At 43.7% G+C, this 20206-nt stretch overlaps 1 protein-coding gene across 1 annotated transcript in view; it reads left to right on the plus strand.

The window, feature by feature from the left end:
- trim62.1 (tripartite motif containing 62, tandem duplicate 1) overlaps window positions 1–18575 on the plus strand; it is a 150731-nt gene extending 132156 nt beyond the window's left edge. The window contains exons 5-6 of the mRNA XM_084316803.1: window positions 10369–10484; window positions 16347–18575. Of these exons, the coding sequence (XP_084172929.1) occupies window positions 10369–10484; window positions 16347–16897 (667 nt within the window). The 3' untranslated portion in view covers window positions 16898–18575. The remainder of the gene's footprint in view (window positions 1–10368; window positions 10485–16346) is intronic.
- The last annotated feature ends 1631 nt before the right edge of the window (window positions 18576–20206 follow it).

A 20206-nucleotide genomic window follows, 5' to 3' on the forward strand; every position in this document is an offset into this window, starting at 1 on the left:
TTTAGCTCTACAAACAGCCCCACGTCTGTTTACATTTGCCGGTCCTCTAGAGATTTATTAGACGCATCCCAATGGCCCCGAATGTGTTAAGGCAGCAGCACCTGGAGCCATCCATACCCATGTCCAGTGTCCACTGACAAAGACATGCTCATGATACTGTGATCAACTATAATAAGCTTTAATCGAACCCTATATCCTTGGATAGTCCGGTTGGTTTGGGGTGGTGTGAAAGCTCATTCACTCTTGCAAGTGAACCCTGCTGCGGTTCATTTGAGATGTGAATGCAAAGCGGACCAAAGGCAGGAAAATACCCCAAAATCGAATCTTTTTTTTTATGAGAAGACTGAAACATATGTATATATATATATATAATGAAACACACAATACTGTTTTTTTTCCAATTGCTTAAGCACGATTTTGAAAACGGGGCCCAGTGTTTCAAAACACTACACACAATTAGCACAACCACACACACAATTATCAGAACACCTCAGATCCTTTGCTAAATTAAACACTCTTGTCAAAACTATACACTAATTTATAAAAACTACATTTTGTTACCATATGAAACACACGTTTCATATGACTTAATTCTGTTTGAACCAGTTACACACTGCTGTGCTTAACCTAAAACACATTTAGCAATTCTACTTCTCAGTGATTAGAGTATACTGTAAGTGAAGTACACAGAGAATGTGCAAATATACAATAAATTCACCAAACACTACACAAGACCAATGCTGTAGACTGATGAAAATATAATGTATTTATCTCCATATACCCAAATCAATGATGCAGACTGATAAAAATAAAAATAGTCTCTCCATATAACCAAATCAGTCAACATTTCAACATGGAGAATCGCAACAAAACATGTCCCAGTTTTCATGCTACTACAGTGTGCATAACACTGTAAGCTCAGCAAATATCAGACAAACATAAAATACTGTATCCAGTACAGGTTAAAATTACAGTAAAACAAAAACTTAAATATAGAGTACAGAAAATACTAGACATTATCTCTTTGCCTAGCTGGATCTGGCAAGAGAATTTTGTTGTGATTCTCCATGTTGACATGTTGACTGATTTGGGTATATGGAGAGAAAATGTATATTTTCATCAGTCTGCATCATTGGTTGTCTTGTGTAGTGTTTGGTGAATTGTATATTTTCACGTTCTCTGTGAACAGTACTTCACTCTCCTTCCATTTTGGTTAAAGACAGGTGAACTCACCTGCTGCATTTTCATAGTGCTTAAACCCGATTGGTGTATCTACAATTAAGCAATGGTGTGTTTGTGCATCTGATGGCTGTGTTTAACCAATTGGCTCATATGTGTGGTAATTTGACATTCTGTGTCTAATGTAATGCAAGTGTGTTTAGTGTTTTGCAAGTCACGGTGTATTGTTTTGCAAAAAGTGTGAGGCTGACATTGTGCTTATAGGGGTGCAAATCTGGGCCTATGTTTTGCTCCTTGAGTGTAAGGTTTTGATAATTGTGTAATACTTTTGATTTGAGTGTTTATGCAATCGAAGAAAACTGTAAAACTAGAGATTAACTGTTTATTTCTTTTGTACATAGGCTGTCCATATGTTTGTTTGTTTATTTGCTTATGTGTATGATTCTTAACTGTTTTTATTTTGTTATTGGTGTATATGTGTGTATGTATGTATATTTGTACTCCTGTTGGGGCCTCTTGGACCAGATCAATGTTTTATCTGGCTAAAGGTTAAATAAATAAATAAGAAACTGATGATTTGGTCCTGTTAACTTTGAATTTTATATGGGGACTGCCCAGATCCCTCTCATGGACCTGGACCTCACTTTGAGAACCTCTAATCTAGTTATTCAGTATTCGTCTATAATTACTCTAAAATTGCGTATTTCTGTAAATACGCCACCCCCCGGGCTGAAGCCCCCAATGTTTTCTAACCCTAAAAACGCCCCTGATTGACAGCACTAAATCATGGATGGCCAATTTGCAGGGATCCATGACACTATACCTTCATAATTCAGTATATCTCCAGCCATAGTTGTGTTGGTTTGTACTGGGTGCATTAAATGAAGTAGGACTCAGGGATGGTGTGTTGTGCAAGGATTCATAAATACATTTTGGTGAAAATAGGGGTGTCTTATTATATGAAACGTTACTTTCCGACGTGTTTTTAACTCACTCTGTTAACACATCCTGCGCCATAAACGTCGTACGACGGGTTTCAAGTTCATGCGAATTCTGCCAATCCACGGCGTACGACGTTATTGAGATCATATTTAAATTTTTCGCCATGTTATTCATAATTCCCTCATGGAGCCTGGTCTGATGCAGTGGGACTCGGCACAACTCTGCAACGCTTCAATACTGCCCCCTGGTGGATGATCTGCGAGTTGCCAAACCGGAAATGGACGGTTGGATCTCGGTGTGTCTCCGAAATGCGTCCGGCCACTCGCATATTGTATTTGTATTATGATTATACAAACCGGAAATGGATTTAGGCGATCGCCATCAAATAAGTGGGATCTTTTTTCTCCAGTCTCATCGCCCAACGGTAAGAGGAGGCTGACGTTACTTTCAGCCTGTTTGTTTATTATTATCCATGCAAACCGCTCTGATCACTATCACCCATACTACATAAAGCATTTAACGACGATCACGGAATTATAAACGACCCCCTCCGTTCATCCGCGCATGATCAGTCATAACGTTTAGGATCATGTACAGTTTAAATTATTATATATTTTTTCTGTTTCTGATTTTTCTCAGATTTTCTCCCCGTCCCAATTAGTCGTTGTGCCAATTCCCCCCCCTTCCCTACCTGGCGCTGTATGCATGTTCTCCTACGAGTCGGTACAAGGGCGTCCCGAGTCGATCGCACGCTTCCCCCGAGACGTGCGCCGACAGCCAGTGACGTCTTTTTTCACTTGGCAGCGAGGACTCTCATTGGTGAAGTGTAACGCGTGGGAGGGCACGCTATCTCCACCAAGTCCTGCCCCGCTTAGCAAGCGCCGAGACCTGACCTGTAGGCATCGCTGTCCACAACGCCAAATTCCCACCCGCCAGCTTCCCCACCCCCTAACAATACTGCCAAATTGTATTAGTGTGAACGGCCAGCCAAGCTGGTGACAACGCCGGGAGCTGGATTCGAACACGCAAATCCAGCGTCTCCAGCGTTGGTGACGAACGCAATCTGCGCTACGCCACCTGACCGCCCCAGTTGACATTTTTTATATAGCGTGGATCGGCAACAAACGGCATTTGATAATCTATATATGCGTTTCTGCCTATATCTCACGTTCTAGGAATTACTGCAGAAAACGATAAAAACATATTTATATTCTAGACAGTATTTTCATATGAATCTATGCATGAAAAAGTAAAACGTTCCTACATCCTGAACGATGGATAATCGATGTTGAATGGGAATAGTAATGTCAATTTAGCAATACAATTTAAAAAGTTATAGCTAGGGATGCCCCGATCACGTTTTTTGCCACCGATCGTCTTGAGCCATATCGGCCGTTATCGATCGCTTTTGATTAAAAAAAAATAAAAAAAAAAATATATTTTTTTTAATAAAATATATATAGGGCAGCTACGTGGCATAGTGGGCAAGGCGCTCGCCACGAATGCAGAGACGCTGGGCTCGCCTGTTCGAGCCCAGCGGTCCACATTGCTTTCAGTTTAGCTGGTCGTTCATACTAATACACATTGGCCGTATTAGGGGGTGGGAAACTGATGGGTGGGTATCGGGCGTTGTGGACAGCGACTCCTACAGGTCGGTTGGTGCGCCTGCGCAGTAGAATCAGGAAGTGTCGGGGGCAGCGTGAGCCTCCCACGCGTTACTCCTCGCCACTGAGAGATCGAGCTGCGCAGGTGAAAAGATCCGACTGCTGTTACCTCAAGTACCGGAGGGGACTTGTGCTATGTATGACTTAGTCCACATTGCAGCCGGCTTGTGGGAGGCAAGAAACAGCGTTCGTGACAGGGGAGGGTTGAATTGGATGATATGAAATTGGGATGGGAGAAAAAATATAGAAAATGGGAGAAAAAGTGGATAAAAAAAAATATATATATATATATTATATAATTATGCTTGTAGTTGTATTATCTGCGAGACATCGCCACCACGCAACAAGTCAAAATGCTCGCTATCTGCACTGTCTGTGTGTATACTCTGCTTTGATCAAATCACATTCAGCATGCCCTCAGCAGGGTATATCTGCGGCTCTGCAGACATGGCCGCCTAGTTATAGTTGAAAGTGGGGGTGCATAATTTTTTTTTTTTTTTATTATTATTATAATTTTTTTTGTTTTTGTTTTTTTTGTTTTTTTTGAAAGGGAAGGGGTGGTTTGGAGGGGGTCCGGCACAACCCCCTCCACGGCAAATTTTTTTTTCATTTAATGAACCTGTACATGCAATTTCCTGCAATATAGAGCCTTCAATCTTGACCAATAAAGCTCTTTTATTTTTATTAAATCAATCTCCTTTCAAATAGGCCATGTTTTTAATAAGAAAGAGAGAAAAAATACCAACAAGGAACAATAACAGGGTCTGCTGTAAATATAGCCTATTTTGTGTCTTAATTTGTTATGTTATCCTACACTTTAAGCTGTCTGATATTTCCATTACCTGTAACTCTTGGGTCTCTTTCTCTCCTTCTCTGCCTCCTCCCTGAGTCTGCACAGTCACCATATCATTCTACATTAAGGAGAGCAATACACTTATGAATACACTGAACATCATTATGAAACATTTCTATTGCACCCTTACTTACAATTCATTATGAATTGAAAATGGGGAACCCTGATGTAAACAAGACGAAAGTCTTTCTCTGGTCTGCATCCCCTTAACAATTGTGTGTATTGAGCTGTACTGTACTGTACCCATTCTGCAATCTGTTATTGATTGATTAAAAATGTTATTAACATATTGCAGAATGGGTACAATATAGTACGGCTCAATACACACAATTGTTAAGGGGATGCAGACCAGAGAAAGACTTTTGTTTTGTTTACATCAGGGTCCCCTTATTGCATTATTATTATTATAAAAAAAGTTAAAAAAAAAAGTAAAAAAAAAAAAAAAAAATTGGGTGGCCCTCATCACTAAAGGCCCACGGGCCGCGGCCGTCGTTAATCCGGCCCTGCTTCGAACGTTAAAATTTGCAAACGAAGTCAACGTTATCCAGCTGACGACACCACATATCTAGATGTATGACAACGTTACCTAGCGGCTAGCACTAAAGCTAACGCCAACCAGAGGGAAACTTTGTTATTATTATTATTATTATTATTGTTTGGTATGACCAGATGGCATTTCGGGACGTGAAACACTTTTATTGTATTGCGTGGTAGAACTTCTACCACTCAATAGAAGACATGTCTAACATAAATAATCTTAACAATCATAAACAACTTACTGGAAAATCCTGCCTGCCACCAAATGACACACTTCTGTGGCCTTTATTTACACTCAGCCTACCTGCAGCCAGCGCCGTGCGCCGTCTGCTCTGCTGGGGGTGGGAGAGGCACTGGATCAAACCATATGGGGGAGCAGGGGGGGGGGGTCGCAATCTTTGGAAACTTAAAAACGTGTTATTAAGTGTCATTGCGTATTATTAATTTGATTGAAATTACGTAGTTATGCTTAGATTTATATATTGGGGGGGGGGTATATCATATTTTTCATATGATCAAAAAGTGGTGGAGCAAGATCATATCCTTGCTCCCCCAAGTTCAATAGTCCTGGAGCACGTGCATCGTCTGCTCTATTGCGCAGGCGTCTATGTCTGCAGATATACCCTACTCCCTCAGCTAGCCCCTTTCGTGACTGCGATGCAAGCCGGGGCTCGAATACGCATCGAATCAATGTTATAAGACATTGATATCAGGAGCTATCTGTAGCTACTGCTAGCCGGCTAGATAACGTTAAGACAACGCCTCAGTGAACTATTTAGTTGAATGGGACATTTCGTTTTGAACAGTGAGCTAACGTGAGCTAACGGAGGTATCATACACTAGTACTAGACTATTGCTGGAGCATTTGTTGATATCAGGAGCTATCAGTAGCTAGCCGGCTAGATACCGTTAGACAATGCCTCATCATGTATTAAACTAAAAGTGAATAGTTGACTGGGTCATTTTGTAACGGTAGCTAACGTGGGAGCATGTCTATGTTCCCCGGGTCCTATGTTCCCCGGGTTCTATGTTCCCCGCTTTGATTGATTGATTGAAAATTTTAGACCACCAGCCCTGATTCCAAACTCTAACCTTAACCAGTTCGAAAGAGGGCCTAAGCTTAACCAGTTCGAAACAAGGCGAACATTAATAATTAATAAAATAATAAAAATTAATAACATTTTCAATCTATTAATCCATCAAGCGGGGAACATAGGACCCGGGGAACATAGGGATGATCCCGCTAACGTTAGCTCATGGAGGTCCCACTAGACTAGACTAGACCCGTGTTGACACGGGTGCAGGAGGGGCTGGAGGAGGAGGAGGAGGAGGAGGAGGAGCAGACGCCGCAGCTCTGTGTGCAGCTCCGCGTGTCTGAGACAGAACTCAGCGAGTGAGATCTCCGCTAAGAATTGGATCATGTTTTTCGATCGGTTTTGACGATCGGCGAAAATAAAGCATTATCACCGATCGCATATTTATACTGATTATCGGCCGATAACGATCGGTGGCCGATCGATCGGGGCATCCATAGTTATAGCCCTGCAAAGAAGGTGAACATCTCCATAGGCTTACAGTACTGGCACAGAATGGTATAAGATGCTCAAAGTGCGTGGCAGGGAATGTGTTAAACGGGAGGCTCCTGTACGGAGTTGAGCAACAGTAGGAGCTAATCTGTGAACAGATGCTATATTAGTCCATATATATATCAGCCATGATGTTTAATCTGTGAACAGATGCTATATTAGTCCATCAGCCATGATGTTTAATCTGTGAACGGATGCTATATTAGTCCATCAGCCTGGTTTAATCTGTGAACAGATGCTATATTAGTCCATCAGCCATGATGTTTAATCTGTGAACGGATGCTATATTAGTCCATCAGCCATGATGTTTAATCTGAACAGATGCTATATTAGTCCATATATACATTACAGTATATCAGGGGATATAATTGAACTGTTTTAAGATCTATTAAAAAAAGGGCTTAATAAGAAGCTGTCTAAACTGCATTGTAATGCATTCTAAAAACGGATTGTAAGGAAATAATAACACTGACGACCTCTATTAATGACGTAGAATGAAGTGTATCAGTTTGTTCTTTGTTCAATTCGAGGCACTAACAATCTGTTTTTAGAATGCATAGTAGGACTGGAAATAGAAATTCGAACGAAATAGCAATATGGCCGAGTGCAATATCCAAAATGCAGGAGTCTGTCAAATTTGTTGTTGCAAAATGTGTGCCAACATACCACTCTAAATGTATTGTGGTGCTGCAGAGAAGTTCTGGCCTACAAATCATATTATAAATTTTTCTTTGGTACAGTTCCCCACAAACATCACCCAATGACCATTAAAAAATTTAAAATAAAATGGAAAATTTGAATAATGAAATGTATCGCATTGCAAAATGGCAATCTCATTGAGATATGTATTTACTAATTGTTCAGCCCTAATGCATAGCATTGCAACTTGGTTCAGTTCATTTTATTATGTCCCATTAGGACATTTCAGAAACAGGTGTGAGAAGGATGAATTGCAAGGACACGTTTATTTAGGGCTGACCTTCGAATTTTTTTTTGGCAATCGAAGCTTCGGGGCCGAGCTTCGATTTTAATTCGAAGCTTCGAATAAATTTCTTTTTATTAATTAATTTCTTTTTTCTTTAATTTTTTTTTTTTTTTTTTATCTTATGTTGTGGGACTTGTACAGCACTCTGGTAAACTTTGTTGTTTTTAAATGTGCTCTATAAATAAAGTGGATTGGATTAATGAATTAAGTAGCCCCTTTCGTGACTGTGACGCAGCCAACACAGTGTGATTTAATTCAAGGTGGATCGCTGTTGTCGTTTGAACAACTTCAGATTTCATGGGAACTACCAATCCCCCTGATCAAGAATGTTTAAGAGGAAAATGAATTAAGATTTTGATTATTTGAAATATGGCCTGTGTAGACTAAACTATGCACAGAATTATGTCAGTCTACAAGGTCCGGATTCTACATGGTCCGGCAATGTAGACCTTGTAGACTCCACTACAGACCAATTATCAGTGAATGTTCATGCATTTTTAAGAAGGGCTACTTCCACAAAAAAACAAAGAACTCACCAAAACATCTCAGTAGCACCTTATCTAAATGTTCTATTTCATATATGGAGATTCATATTTATTTATGTATTGCATGCATTTCTACATTTTATTTCCCATTTTGTTTATTCATCCCAGTATCTTTCTTTCTTGTGTGGAATTCTACAAGGCATTTACATTCACATTTACATTTAGTCATTTAGCTGACGCTTTTATCCAAAGCGACTTACAAGTTCTGTACAACAGGTCATCAGGAAGGATACAACTCTATCAGCTGAGTAACAATATTCATCAAAGTGTTGCGTGTTACAGTGTAGGTTAGTTTATTAGGACAAGTGCATGACAGTAAGGTTAGTTAGGGTTAGATTTTTTTTATTTAATTTTTTAAATTTTATTTCAGATAATGGTTGAAGAAGTGTGTCTTTAGTCGACGGCGAAAGATTGGATGGGATTCGGCTGTCCTAACTGGGGTGGGTAGTTCATTCCACCATTGTGGGGCAAGGACTGAGAATAGGCGTGTAGGTGGTGTATATGTGTTTGAGGATGATATCCTTCAAACAGGCAATAGTGATGATATAATTTGGGCAGTGCTGAGCTGGGTTACTTTCCTCCAGTGTATTTGTCCCCCGGCCCCACCCAATGGCCCCATGCACACACACACACACACACACACCGAAGTAAAAAATAAAATAAAAAATTGAATTTTTTTTTGAAACGTTTTTTTTTTTTTTTTTTTTTTTACTTCGATTTTTTTTTAATGTTCGAAGCTTATGCCATCGAACGAAGCTTCGAAGTATTTAAGACAGCCCTACATTTATTAGACATTTATTAGAAAGGCAGGGAGTGAATGTGTAGCATAATACAGACATGTACATCTTGATTTGTGCATTGGTTTCTGCCTGGCACATATACTGTGCATTGTGTAGAAATAATACAGATCACAATCTGTGAATGACTATTCACACAAGCCATTGTATAATAGAAAATAAGTAGATATGAATTGAACGATGATAAACATAGTATTTGGCGGCTGGGCGGGAGAGCATACTATGTCTTCTTTATTGATTCCTGTTCTATGGAAACCACCAACTATTTTTTGCAACAAAATAAGCCTATTTCCCCCCATGTATTTGTGATGTGGCGTATTATGTGTTTAGTAGAGTTTAACACGGAGAACAGCCTCCTCCCATGTCTCTCCTGAACACTGGCTCCATGCAGGAGTGCAGATAATGATGCATGTGGAGAGACTGATACTGTAATGGCATTACAGCTGACCCAGCCACCGATGCTAATCTCTGCTGTTGTAGATAAATGGTTAATCAGAATCTCTTGGTCATCCTGACAGGTGCTCTATGGGTTGTCGATGACCACACCTATGGGTAGGGGTAGGCCCTACCGTAGGCCCTTTGTGTAAACGAGAAACACCTGAACCTGCTTCGTGCCAGTTAGGGTATCTTGTGTATACTGCAGCTGTGTATACGGTTTACTTCACTTATTCCTAATATATATTCAGATTCTAATTCTTTATTGCCCATATTTATTGTAACGTATAGTATAACTCATACAGACCTTCATCTGTACCTTTTGATTACAGTTTATTTTCTCATATTCTTATATTCAGTGTTAATTATATTGCTTACACTGTTTATGTTCATCTTTATTATAAATGTATTGCTTATATGTATGTCTTTCTACTATTACCTTGCCCATATCTGTACCTCCCCTCCCTCCTCCCCCATATGGCTATGACGCCCACATTTCCCCAAGGTAATCGATAAAGGAATATCTTATCTTATCTTATTCAAAACCTACCTGACAGAGAGCCCATGAGGGTTGCTTTTAATGTAATAAAGTGAGATAAATATTGAGTCATGTTAACAGTGTTGTCTTTTTGAATGACATGTGGTAGAAAAACATCCGTAGAAGACTTATTCACTTGTTATATAACAGAATCATGTTCTGAAGACTTATTCACTCGTTATATAACGGAATCATGTCTGAAGACGGAAACAACATCGATGTACCTGAAGCGGCAACATGGAATGCGAGAGCAACATGATGAGAGTATCTTGAGAGTGACATTGATCTGTTTTCTTTCCTCCTATAGGATTAAAGGGAAGATACATGAGACCAAGCTGACGTATGAAGATTTCCCGACATCGAAGTACATGGGCCCCTTACAGTACACAATATGGAAATCTCTCTTCCAGGATATTTCGCCAGGTACTTATCACCAACACACATCACTGGAATATCATACGCAGTCTTACCTCAAACTGATATACTGTAGGTCGACACAAATGGACTTAATGGACTGCATTTATATAGCGTTTTTATTAATAAAAAAAAACTCATGCCTCACATTCACCCACATTCACCCATTCACTCACACATTCTCACACCGACGGCAGAGGCAAACATACAAGGTGCCAACCTGCTCATCGGGAGCAGTTAGGGATTAAGTGTCTTGCTCAAGGACACTGCCGGGAGGAGCTGGAATTGAAACGGGAACCTTCTGATTACCAAACAACCGCTCTACCTCCTGAGCCACTGTCGGCCCACAAATGATCCAAAGATCTAAATGAACCGTGTGGAACATAATGCCCAAAACCCCAATAAACAGTGAAATAATGTAGTTTATTATATCTTGGGTTCAGCAGCAGGGTGTTTGACCCAGATTATGAAAGATGCAGTGTGAGAAGTAATCCTGCATTAACATTGCTGGCATGCTTTTGAGCTCGTATTCTCCCCCAGTCTCCCTGATGAGAAATGGTGGCTGAGCCCCGAGGGCTGAGATGCCCTTCTGTGTCGAGAGAGAGAGAGAGAGAGAGAGAGGGGGAGAGAGAGAGAATCCTCTCTTTTTCCCTCCTTTCGCTTTTAAAAATAATGCACCATGGAATATTTCACTCCTTCAATCAATTCTCCCATTTTAGCCTCCTTCCTTGGCCGTGGGGAGGCCGGGGTTGTTTCTTTGGCCGTGGGGAGGCCGGGGTGGTTTCCTTGGCCGTGGGGAGGCCGGGGTGGTTTCCTTGGCCGTGGGGAGGCCGGGGTGGTTTCCTTGGCCGTGGGGAGGCCGGGGTGGTTTCTTTGGCCGTGGGGAGGCCGGGGTGGTTTCCTTGGCCGTGGGGAGGCCGGGGTGGTTTCTTTGGCCGTGGGGAGGCCGGGGTGGTTTCTTGGCTGTGGGGAGGCCGGGGTGGTTTCTTGGCCGTGGGGAGGCCGGGGTGGTTTCTTTGGCCGTGGGGAGGCCGGGGTGGTTTCCTTGGCCGTGGGGAGGCCGGGGTGGTTTCTTGGCTGTGGGGAGGCCGGGGTGGTTTCTTGGCCGTGGGGAGGCCGGGGTGGTTTCTTGGCTGTGGGGAGGCCGGGGTGGTTTCTTGGCCGTGGGGAGGCCGGGGTGGTTTCTTTGGCCGTGGGGAGGCCGGGGTGGTTTCTTTGGCCGTGGGGAGGCCGGGGTGGTTTCTTTGGCCGTGGGGAGGCCGGGGTGGTTTCTTTGGCCGTGGGGAGGCCGGGGTGGTTTCTTTGGCCGTGGGGAGGCCGGGGTGGTTTCTTTGGCCGTGGGGAGGCCGGGGTGGTTTCTTGGCTGTGGGGAGGCCGGGGTGGTTTCTTGGCTGTGGGGAGGCCGGGGTGGTTTCTTGGCTGTGGGGAGGCCGGGGTGGTTTCTTTGGCCTCCCTTGACTGTCTGCCAAACGAAACAATTGGTTCCGATCCATCACCGACGTCGCTGCCAGCGAGACTCTGGACAAAGACATTCCTCTCATCATCCCTCTGCAAGGTTGATGGGTTTTTCTTTTTTGGGGGGGGGGGGGGGGGATAAATGGCAGATACCACCTTCCTTCCCTCCATCACCTTCCTCCATTAGGGCCCTAGTATACTTGTGGGTGTGTGTGCCAGCATTTATATATATATATGAGAGAAAGAGGCGCTTAAGAGTATGACATTTTAATGAAGTGATTGAAACACAACACTGGAGATGTCACTGACCGAAGTAAGACATTGTCCTGGCCCGAGGCCAGACCCCTCTCCACCCTCTCCACCCCCCCACCCTGTCTCCCATTTATGGCAGCTGATACGAACACGGAGGAAGTGGAGAGATGTAGTGGAATTCCTCTCCGGCCCTATTCTGGGCCTGTTGGGTCTGGGGAACAAGCCTTTATTGTTCTGCCTGCTATATTTCCCTGATGAGGTCTGAACTGAACCCTCTGCTGTTGAGAAGTGGAGCAGGCGCGCGTGAGGAGAGCAGCGGAGCCTCCCTCCTCCCTAACCCACATAATTGCAGCAGAGCGGCGGCCCTCCTGCCAGCTAGGGGCCTGTGGAGAGAGCGCTCCGCCCCTTTGCTGTAATTACTGCTCTCCACTATGACACCATTTGCATACCTTGATATAACATTTCTCAATTTGAGCCCCACTATCTGCCTCCGGAGAGCGCTTGACTTTTGAGTGAGCTATTATGCCCCCCCCCCCCTTTCTAGACCACTGTTTATCGTATGAAGTTTTAATTGCTGCTATGAAAACAGCAGCTTATCAAAAATGTATCGTCCTCTGCTCGCAGCCTGGAGGAGAGAAACAACAGCAGCAGCAGCAGGGTGTGTCACGTCAACGGTCACCATCACCAGAGCTTTTGATTATCGACCCAAATAAAGAAAGTCTACTGTTCTCGATACCTATTTCAATATCCCTACAAAATAAAAGTGTATTCTTTGTAGCATACTAGCCTTACTTGGGGGTTAAGTGTCTTGCTCAAGGACACTTTGACACGCTGCCGGGGGGAGCCGGAATCGAACCGGGATCCTTCTGATTACCAGGCGACCGCTCTACCTTCTGAGCCACTGTCACCCCATGATAGCTCAAGATTGTGGCACTCAAGTTCGACAGTTTTCTTTTCTTTTTTTTGCATTTTATTGCTTTATTTCGGACAGGGAGGAAGGTTGGGAGAAGACATGCAGCAAAGGTCTCCGGGTCCGGGAGTCAAACCCGGGACGGTTGCAATGCAGCGCAGTTACGTGGTGCGCCACCCTGGCGCCCCCGTGGTTCGACACTGTTTGACGAACAATGTTACTTACCCTTAGCTGCCAGAGAGTTGTACCCTTCCTGCTGACTTGTAAGTCTCTTTGTACAAAAATGGTCAGCTAAATGACTAAATGTAATGGCTGACTTCATGTCATAATAGAATGTACATTTCGATGTCATTCAGGTAGTGGCTTCAATTTAATATCAGGAGTTCCTCTTAAACCAAATTACATCATGTTGTTTTTAAAGCTCGTCTTTAGTCTAAATAAAAAGAGATTATTATTATCATATTTTGTCTATCCCATTATGTCCCATATCGCTCCTTAAATATAGTGCTGAGGAGCGAAGATTGAAGGAACATGCGATGCACAACCTACCATTCAGAATTACTGGCACAAACAAAGTAATCAACTATCAATGACGAATGCTCTGGAATAGCAGAGATCACCAAAAAGGACCAGAGCATGGTAAGATAAGATAAGATGAGATATTCCTTTATTGACAGAGTTTTATTTGACGCAATTGGTGCGAGTTCGGTCACGTATCTTGCGCTCGACCAATAGCAGCTCTCTTTGTTGCGAGGATCCTCGCAACAAAGAGAGCTGCTATTGGTCGATCCGGTCGATCCACAGACTAACGTTACATCAGAACAGGACGAAAATGGACATAAAACACCTTCTAAAGTTTGCAAAAAGGTTTCTAAACAATGTTATATGCATCTCACGTCCGTTCAGAAAGAACGTGTACAAGATTTTACACAGACACGGTGGGATAGATATAGAAACTGCATTGAACGGTGGCTTAACCTACCAGTCCAGAATCATACCATTGTGGAGACATACAAACATTGTTTAGAGATCGATTTGTGTCATAAATGTCATGATGTCATGTATGTTGTGTATGTCATAAATGTCATGATGAATTGAAAATGGGGCACCCTGATGTAAACAAGACTAAAGTCTTTCTCTGGTCTGCATCCCCTTAACAATTGTGTGTATTGAGCCGTACTGTAGTGTATTGTACCCATTCTGCAATCTGTTAATAAAGTTTTCAATCAAGATAAGATATTCCTTTATTGGTCCCATTGGGGAAATTCAGGCTCATAGCAGCATGGGGGAGGGGGGGGGGGGTACAGGTAGTAAAAACAAGCAGTGTAAAAATACAACAAGTCAATATAATTAACTAACTGAAATGATACAGTATTCACATAAGGTGCAGTATGCATACGGTAGTGTTGTTGTCCTTTTTAGGTTCCTAGTAGTTGTAGTTGGATGTCTGGCAGCAGTCCCTGCCCACTGTTGTGGAGCCTGATGGCCGCTGGTATGAAGGACTGACCGGAGGTTTATTCGTTTGTTTATTATTTATCAGAATAAAATACAGGTACTTTACGATGAAATGCTTGTTTCTGTATGAGCCCCTGAGTGTGCTTCATACAGTAAAAAAAAGTAAGTAAAGAGGAATATTCAATATACATATATACAATACAGAGTAAAATGAGTAAACAGTGAGGTGTGTGGAGAGATCAGTGTCAAACAAATCACACTACTACTGTATAATCCTAATACCCTCGCCATATACATCCCAACCCCAGTCCACACCCTCATCCACCACCACACTTCCCAGATGTTAATCATCCTCACCACTATCATCTGAGTCATCATCCCATGTAGCCCTATCTTCGGTTTCCTTAGAAACATTTGCACAGTTTTGGCATTGATAAAGATCTGTACATGGCAGTTTTGCAGACACAATCTTCCTGTCTCAAATTGTCCTTGTTTGCAACCTTAGTGGACTACCTGCAACACACTATCAGAGGCCGGATTTGTAGTCATCCGTCATAGTCACTGTTAACTCCCCATCATCGACATGCCACCCATTGCCAACAGGTAAAGGGGCACACATTATAGCTTTCAATGAATGTTTCATTATAGCTGCTTGGTAATTTGCCCTTTTGCAGTGTTGGTACAATGCGCCATAGAGAGTTCTGGCAAAGCCGATGATGCCATGCAGAATGCTTTATATCTGGCATCATTCACATTATTAGCTGATGGCTGGCCATACAGGTGGCACACATATTTGCTAAGACCATCAAAGGTAGACTGGTCTAGGGTAATTCACTTAAATCCTCCCACACTGCAACATCCTGATGTGCAATATCCACAGTGCAATACCCACCCACTACAGTCTGACACTGTGATTGTTATTTGTGTATTGCTATTCTGTATATTGTTGTTATTTTGTATATTGTACAGGACTAACATTGTCTTATTGTATAGCATTTTATGTTTCTCTTTTATTACTTGTGATTTTATTACTGCACCTTAGGTTTGAGTCCCAAATCTCGTTGTATGCAAATATAATGACAATAAAGTACAATCTAATCTAATCAGGGTCCCCCCGACCGTCGGTTGTGTGATAGTAAAGGGTTAACCTTCTGTCGTGTGGCAGTGAAAGGGTTAATTGAGCATCGACTCGATTTCTCATTCCCATCCTCGTGACATCCCTGACATCACTCAACTTGGACCTTGAGGTTTATGGCCAAGATCAGCTGCCTTGCATAAACTGTAGCATTAGCGCTATTTACTGTGATGATTACAGCAGTTATGTAGGTCTTTAGTCTTTTCAGTATCTTCCCTAGTCAAAATAAAAGAAGGTAAAACCTCTCTTCCCGACACACTGCCCTTCATTTTACACTCTGCCCTGTCTCTGATCAATCTCTTTCACAACGGCAATATTCTTTCATATCAATTCACTCCAGAACTCTCTCTTCTCTGCTGAGAGACTGAGACATACAGTATATACTCACTAGCTCAGATAAAACGCCTCACCCAGCAACTGCAACGATAAAGAAAGCTGGAGCGATGGCAGTGACACAGCAGTCCTGGCTCTTGTGTTTGACCAACTCCCTCATAACTTTTTGATGCGTTTCCCTCTTTCAGAGAGCAGTTTCCTTCAATGTGTGTGATTAGCCTGTTTATCTGGGCCAATATCTTCTCTTTCCATCATATACCTCTCCCAAGTTCAGCGTCTTCATGCTAATTGCCTGTGTCTCTTTCTCCCTCTTTCTCGCTCTCTCACCCAGTGCCGGCGGCATTGACCCTCGACCACATCACGGCCCACCAGAGACTCATCCTATCGGACGACTGCACCATCGTGGCCTACGGGAACCTGCACCCGCAGCCCCTGCAGGACTCCCCGCGGCGCTTCGACGTGGAGGTGTCCGTCCTGGGGGCGGAGGGCTTCGGCTTGGGCGTCCACTACTGGGAGGTGATGGTGTCGGAGAAGACGCAGTGGATGATCGGCGTGGCCAACGAGACAGTCAGCCGCAAGGGCAGCATCCAGATCCAGCCGAGCCGCGGCTTCTACTGCATCGTGATGCACGACGGCAACCAGTACAGCGCCTGTACCGAACCCTGGACGCGGCTCAATGTCAAGAGCAAGCTGGAGAAGGTGGGCGTGTACCTGGACTACCCCAAGGGCCTGCTGGTCTTCTACAACGCCGACGACATGTCCTGGCTCTACACCTACCGGGAGAAGTTCCCGGCCAAGCTCTACCCTTACTTCAGTCCAGGCCAGAGCCATGCCAACGGCAAGAACGTGCAGCCGCTGCGAATCAACACTGTACGCCTATAAGAGCTCACACCTAACGGCTGTGATCATCATTCTACCTCGCCCTGAGGTGTAGCCATCGTATAGATGATTCTTAAAGGACTACTAGGTTTAAAAAAGAAGTTTAAAAAAGAAACAGTTTAAAAAGAAAAGAAAAGAAAAAAAAGTTCAACAGGGTGTTTGAAATGTTTGTTTCTCTCAGTTTGGTGTTAAGGCTTGTGCGACGTGCTGCTGCTCTTCATCACCCGTGCTGTTTCTCCCCGGGGGGGCTGTTGCTGACCATGTGGCCTAGACCGGAGCCTCAGTCTGCTTCCCTTCAATGGAAAACGCTGACGATGGCAATTTACTGTAAGAGTGGGATCCCCCCAGGGCTCTTCTTGGGGGCCATGTCAATCACATCGCCCTGAATGGGATTTCCTTCCTTTTAGCTCACCTTGCACAGGCCCAGGGGCACTGCTCTCCTTGTTAGGCTCCAGACTGCCTCGCCAGGCTCCCTTTCTCTGTCCCGAATTGACGGACAGGATGGACCAGTCACTTCTTTCCTTATCTGTGGTGTACAGTTGGCTTAGCTGTGTTTTTTTATGTGTAATGTGTCTGACGGCACTCAGACGTTGCTCCTTTTTTCTTTTGGCCACCCTGTTCCAATAAAGCCACTTTAAAGTTTGTCAAGCCTGTTGCCGATGTTGTCCACTTGTGTGTGTGGGGGTGTACCCTTTTTGTCTGCTGAAAAATGATGTCACATATTCTTGGTTTCTCCCTGCCTTGGGTCGTTTCCATACATGTTCGTTGACAGCGTCCATTATGGTGAGGAAGGCTCACGTTCCATGTCCTCCAGTGATGTCATTTATCATACAAATCCCTTTTTTCTCTATTGTTTTTTCTCCCCATTAATGGCTGTGATCTGATGTTATGAAGCAGGATATACAGTATGGTCTTAGAATACGCTGCTATTCTTGGATTTGGAGCTCTATTGGCTCTATAGTTTATACACATCAGCTCTATTGACAAGCTTTGTATGCATTGCATTTATTCAAAGCTCTACAACGAACCGCCGCGGATTCTGCCACCACTGGTCAACAAGATCAACACCTTGACCCGACAGGTTAACGGTGATAGTAATGCGTTTTATTGGCGACCACTGAGCGTTCATGCTGCCGCCATTACAGAAAGGAGACTTCGGAGAGAAGAGGGTAATTTTATGCTGTATTTCAGAAGCAGCTTGTGTTTTCACCCCACCGGCCATTGTCGAGACTCTGTTGATCCCTTCGAAAACACAATGCGAACTTGGAATAATTTGTTAGTTAAGTTAGTTTTGACTTTGGTTCGATATAGAGCTTTGTATATATGTAATGCAGACAAAGCTTGCCAATAGAGCTGATATCACGGGTGACTCTCCTGTCTGCTGGTTCATCTGTAGATGTCTAGTTGTTCTCTGGAGCCTCTAGCAGGCTCGCGGTCTAGTTGTTCTCTGGAGCCTCCAGCAGGCTAGCTGTCTAGTTGTTCTCTGGAGCCTCCAGCAGGCTCGCGGTCTAGTTGTTCTCTGGAGCCTCCAGCAGGCTAGCGGTCTAGTTGTTCTCTGGAGCCTCCAGCAGGCTCGCAGTCTAGTTGTTCTCTGGAGCCTCCAGCAGGCTCGCGGTCTAGTTGTTCTCTGGAGCCTCCAGCAGGCTAGCTGTCTAGTTGTTCTCTGGAGCCTCCAGCAGGCTCGCGGTCTAGTTGTTCTCTGGAGCCTCCAGCAGGCTAGCGGTCTAGTTGTTCTCTGGAGCCTCCAGCAGGCTCGCAGTCTAGTTGTTCTCTGGAGCCTCCAGCAGGCTAGCGGTCTAGTTGTTTTCTGGAGCCTCCAGCAGGCTAGCGGTCTAGTTGTTCTCTGGAGCCTCCAGCAGGCTAGCGGTCTAGTTGTTCTCTGGAGCCTCCAGCAGGCTAGCGGTCTAGTTGTTCTCTGGAGCCTCCAGCAGGCTAGCGGTCTAGTTGTTCTCTGGAGCCTCCAGCAGGCTAGCGGTCTAGTTGTTCTCTGGAGCCTCCAGCAGGCTTGCGGTCTCCCTGTACTTGTAGCTTTTGATCCACTTCAGTCTGAGAGCAGCACTCAAGTCCATTACTGCTTCCATTCCCCTGTTTTACTTCCTTCCTTCCTTCCTACGTCATAATGTGTGTGGTCATTATGTCTTAGTGCTGCAAGGCCAATCTGAATGAATAAAATAATCATATAACTCCCCATAACCTAGCCAAATGGTGGAAGAGGCCACTACATCTAAATGTGAACACCATGAGTTTCCAGATGCTGAAGTCTTAACTTAATGATATCGTAAAAAAAAAAAAAAAAATGCAGAAAATGCTACGGAGATTGACCTTTTTCTCGTCATCGTTTGTAGAAATGTATTACAAGAGCACATTTATAGGAGATATTAATAGGAAAGGAGGTGATGGTAAATAAAGCTGGTGTTAGTTTAAACTTAGCTTCTGTGCAGCTGGCCTTCACAAGGCTGTGACTGTACGACATGACGGTCCCTCGCTGATAGCGTCCTCTTGAGGTGATGTGTTTGCTACTAAACCGACACATGGTGCCTCAAGTGCTTTTGTGATTCACTGGTTGTACCACAAGCCCTCAACATTGTGCTCTAAGAGGCCCCTTGTCCCTTGGCTGCATCCAGCATGCTGAAAGAGCGTGTGTGTGTGAGCGAGCGTGTGGGCGCCTGGGTAGGCGTGTGCGTGTGAATGTTTGTCCGGCCTGGGTCAAATTGAAATTTAAATCCTACCGGCTTTAGCTTGTGTTTGGTAAAGCCCAGCTGGCCTCCCAAGCAGGCTCTTACTGAAGCCCAATATGTTCATTACCAAATACTTAGTTTGGACCAATACGTTGGACAAGGAGTTGTGAGAGAAGGATGGCTTTTTAACACTTTGGACGCCGGAGCGATATGCATGATGTGTTGTTAAAAGGACGACGCTCTAAAGTATAGGAATACGTGGCGGTGTTTGCAGGGCTATAACTATATTCTATATTATAGCTATGGATACAATACTATGGCCCATTTGACATCACCTATCTATGGTTCAATATGAGAAAAAGAAAAATTCATCCATACATTCCCGTTTTATACCGTGGTGAATATGACTAGTTTTAGAATAAGCCTGTCTAATCCCAGAAAACGACGCTATGCAGCAATACGTGCAATTCACTAAAAACGTTATTTCTCGCCTGTACACGCTACTATTTTTAAATCACATCTATATTATCGGTATTATGTTTCATCATGAATGCATGAAAGGGTGGGGGGGTAGTTTTTTTTATGCTTTGATCGTCACCAACGGCACACATTGTGGAGTAGCGTTACACACGTA

Source organism: Notolepis coatsorum (genome assembly GCF_963971535.1).
Source record: "Notolepis coatsorum genome assembly, chromosome: 6".
Classification (NCBI taxonomy): domain Eukaryota; kingdom Metazoa; phylum Chordata; class Actinopteri; order Aulopiformes; family Paralepididae; genus Notolepis; species Notolepis coatsorum.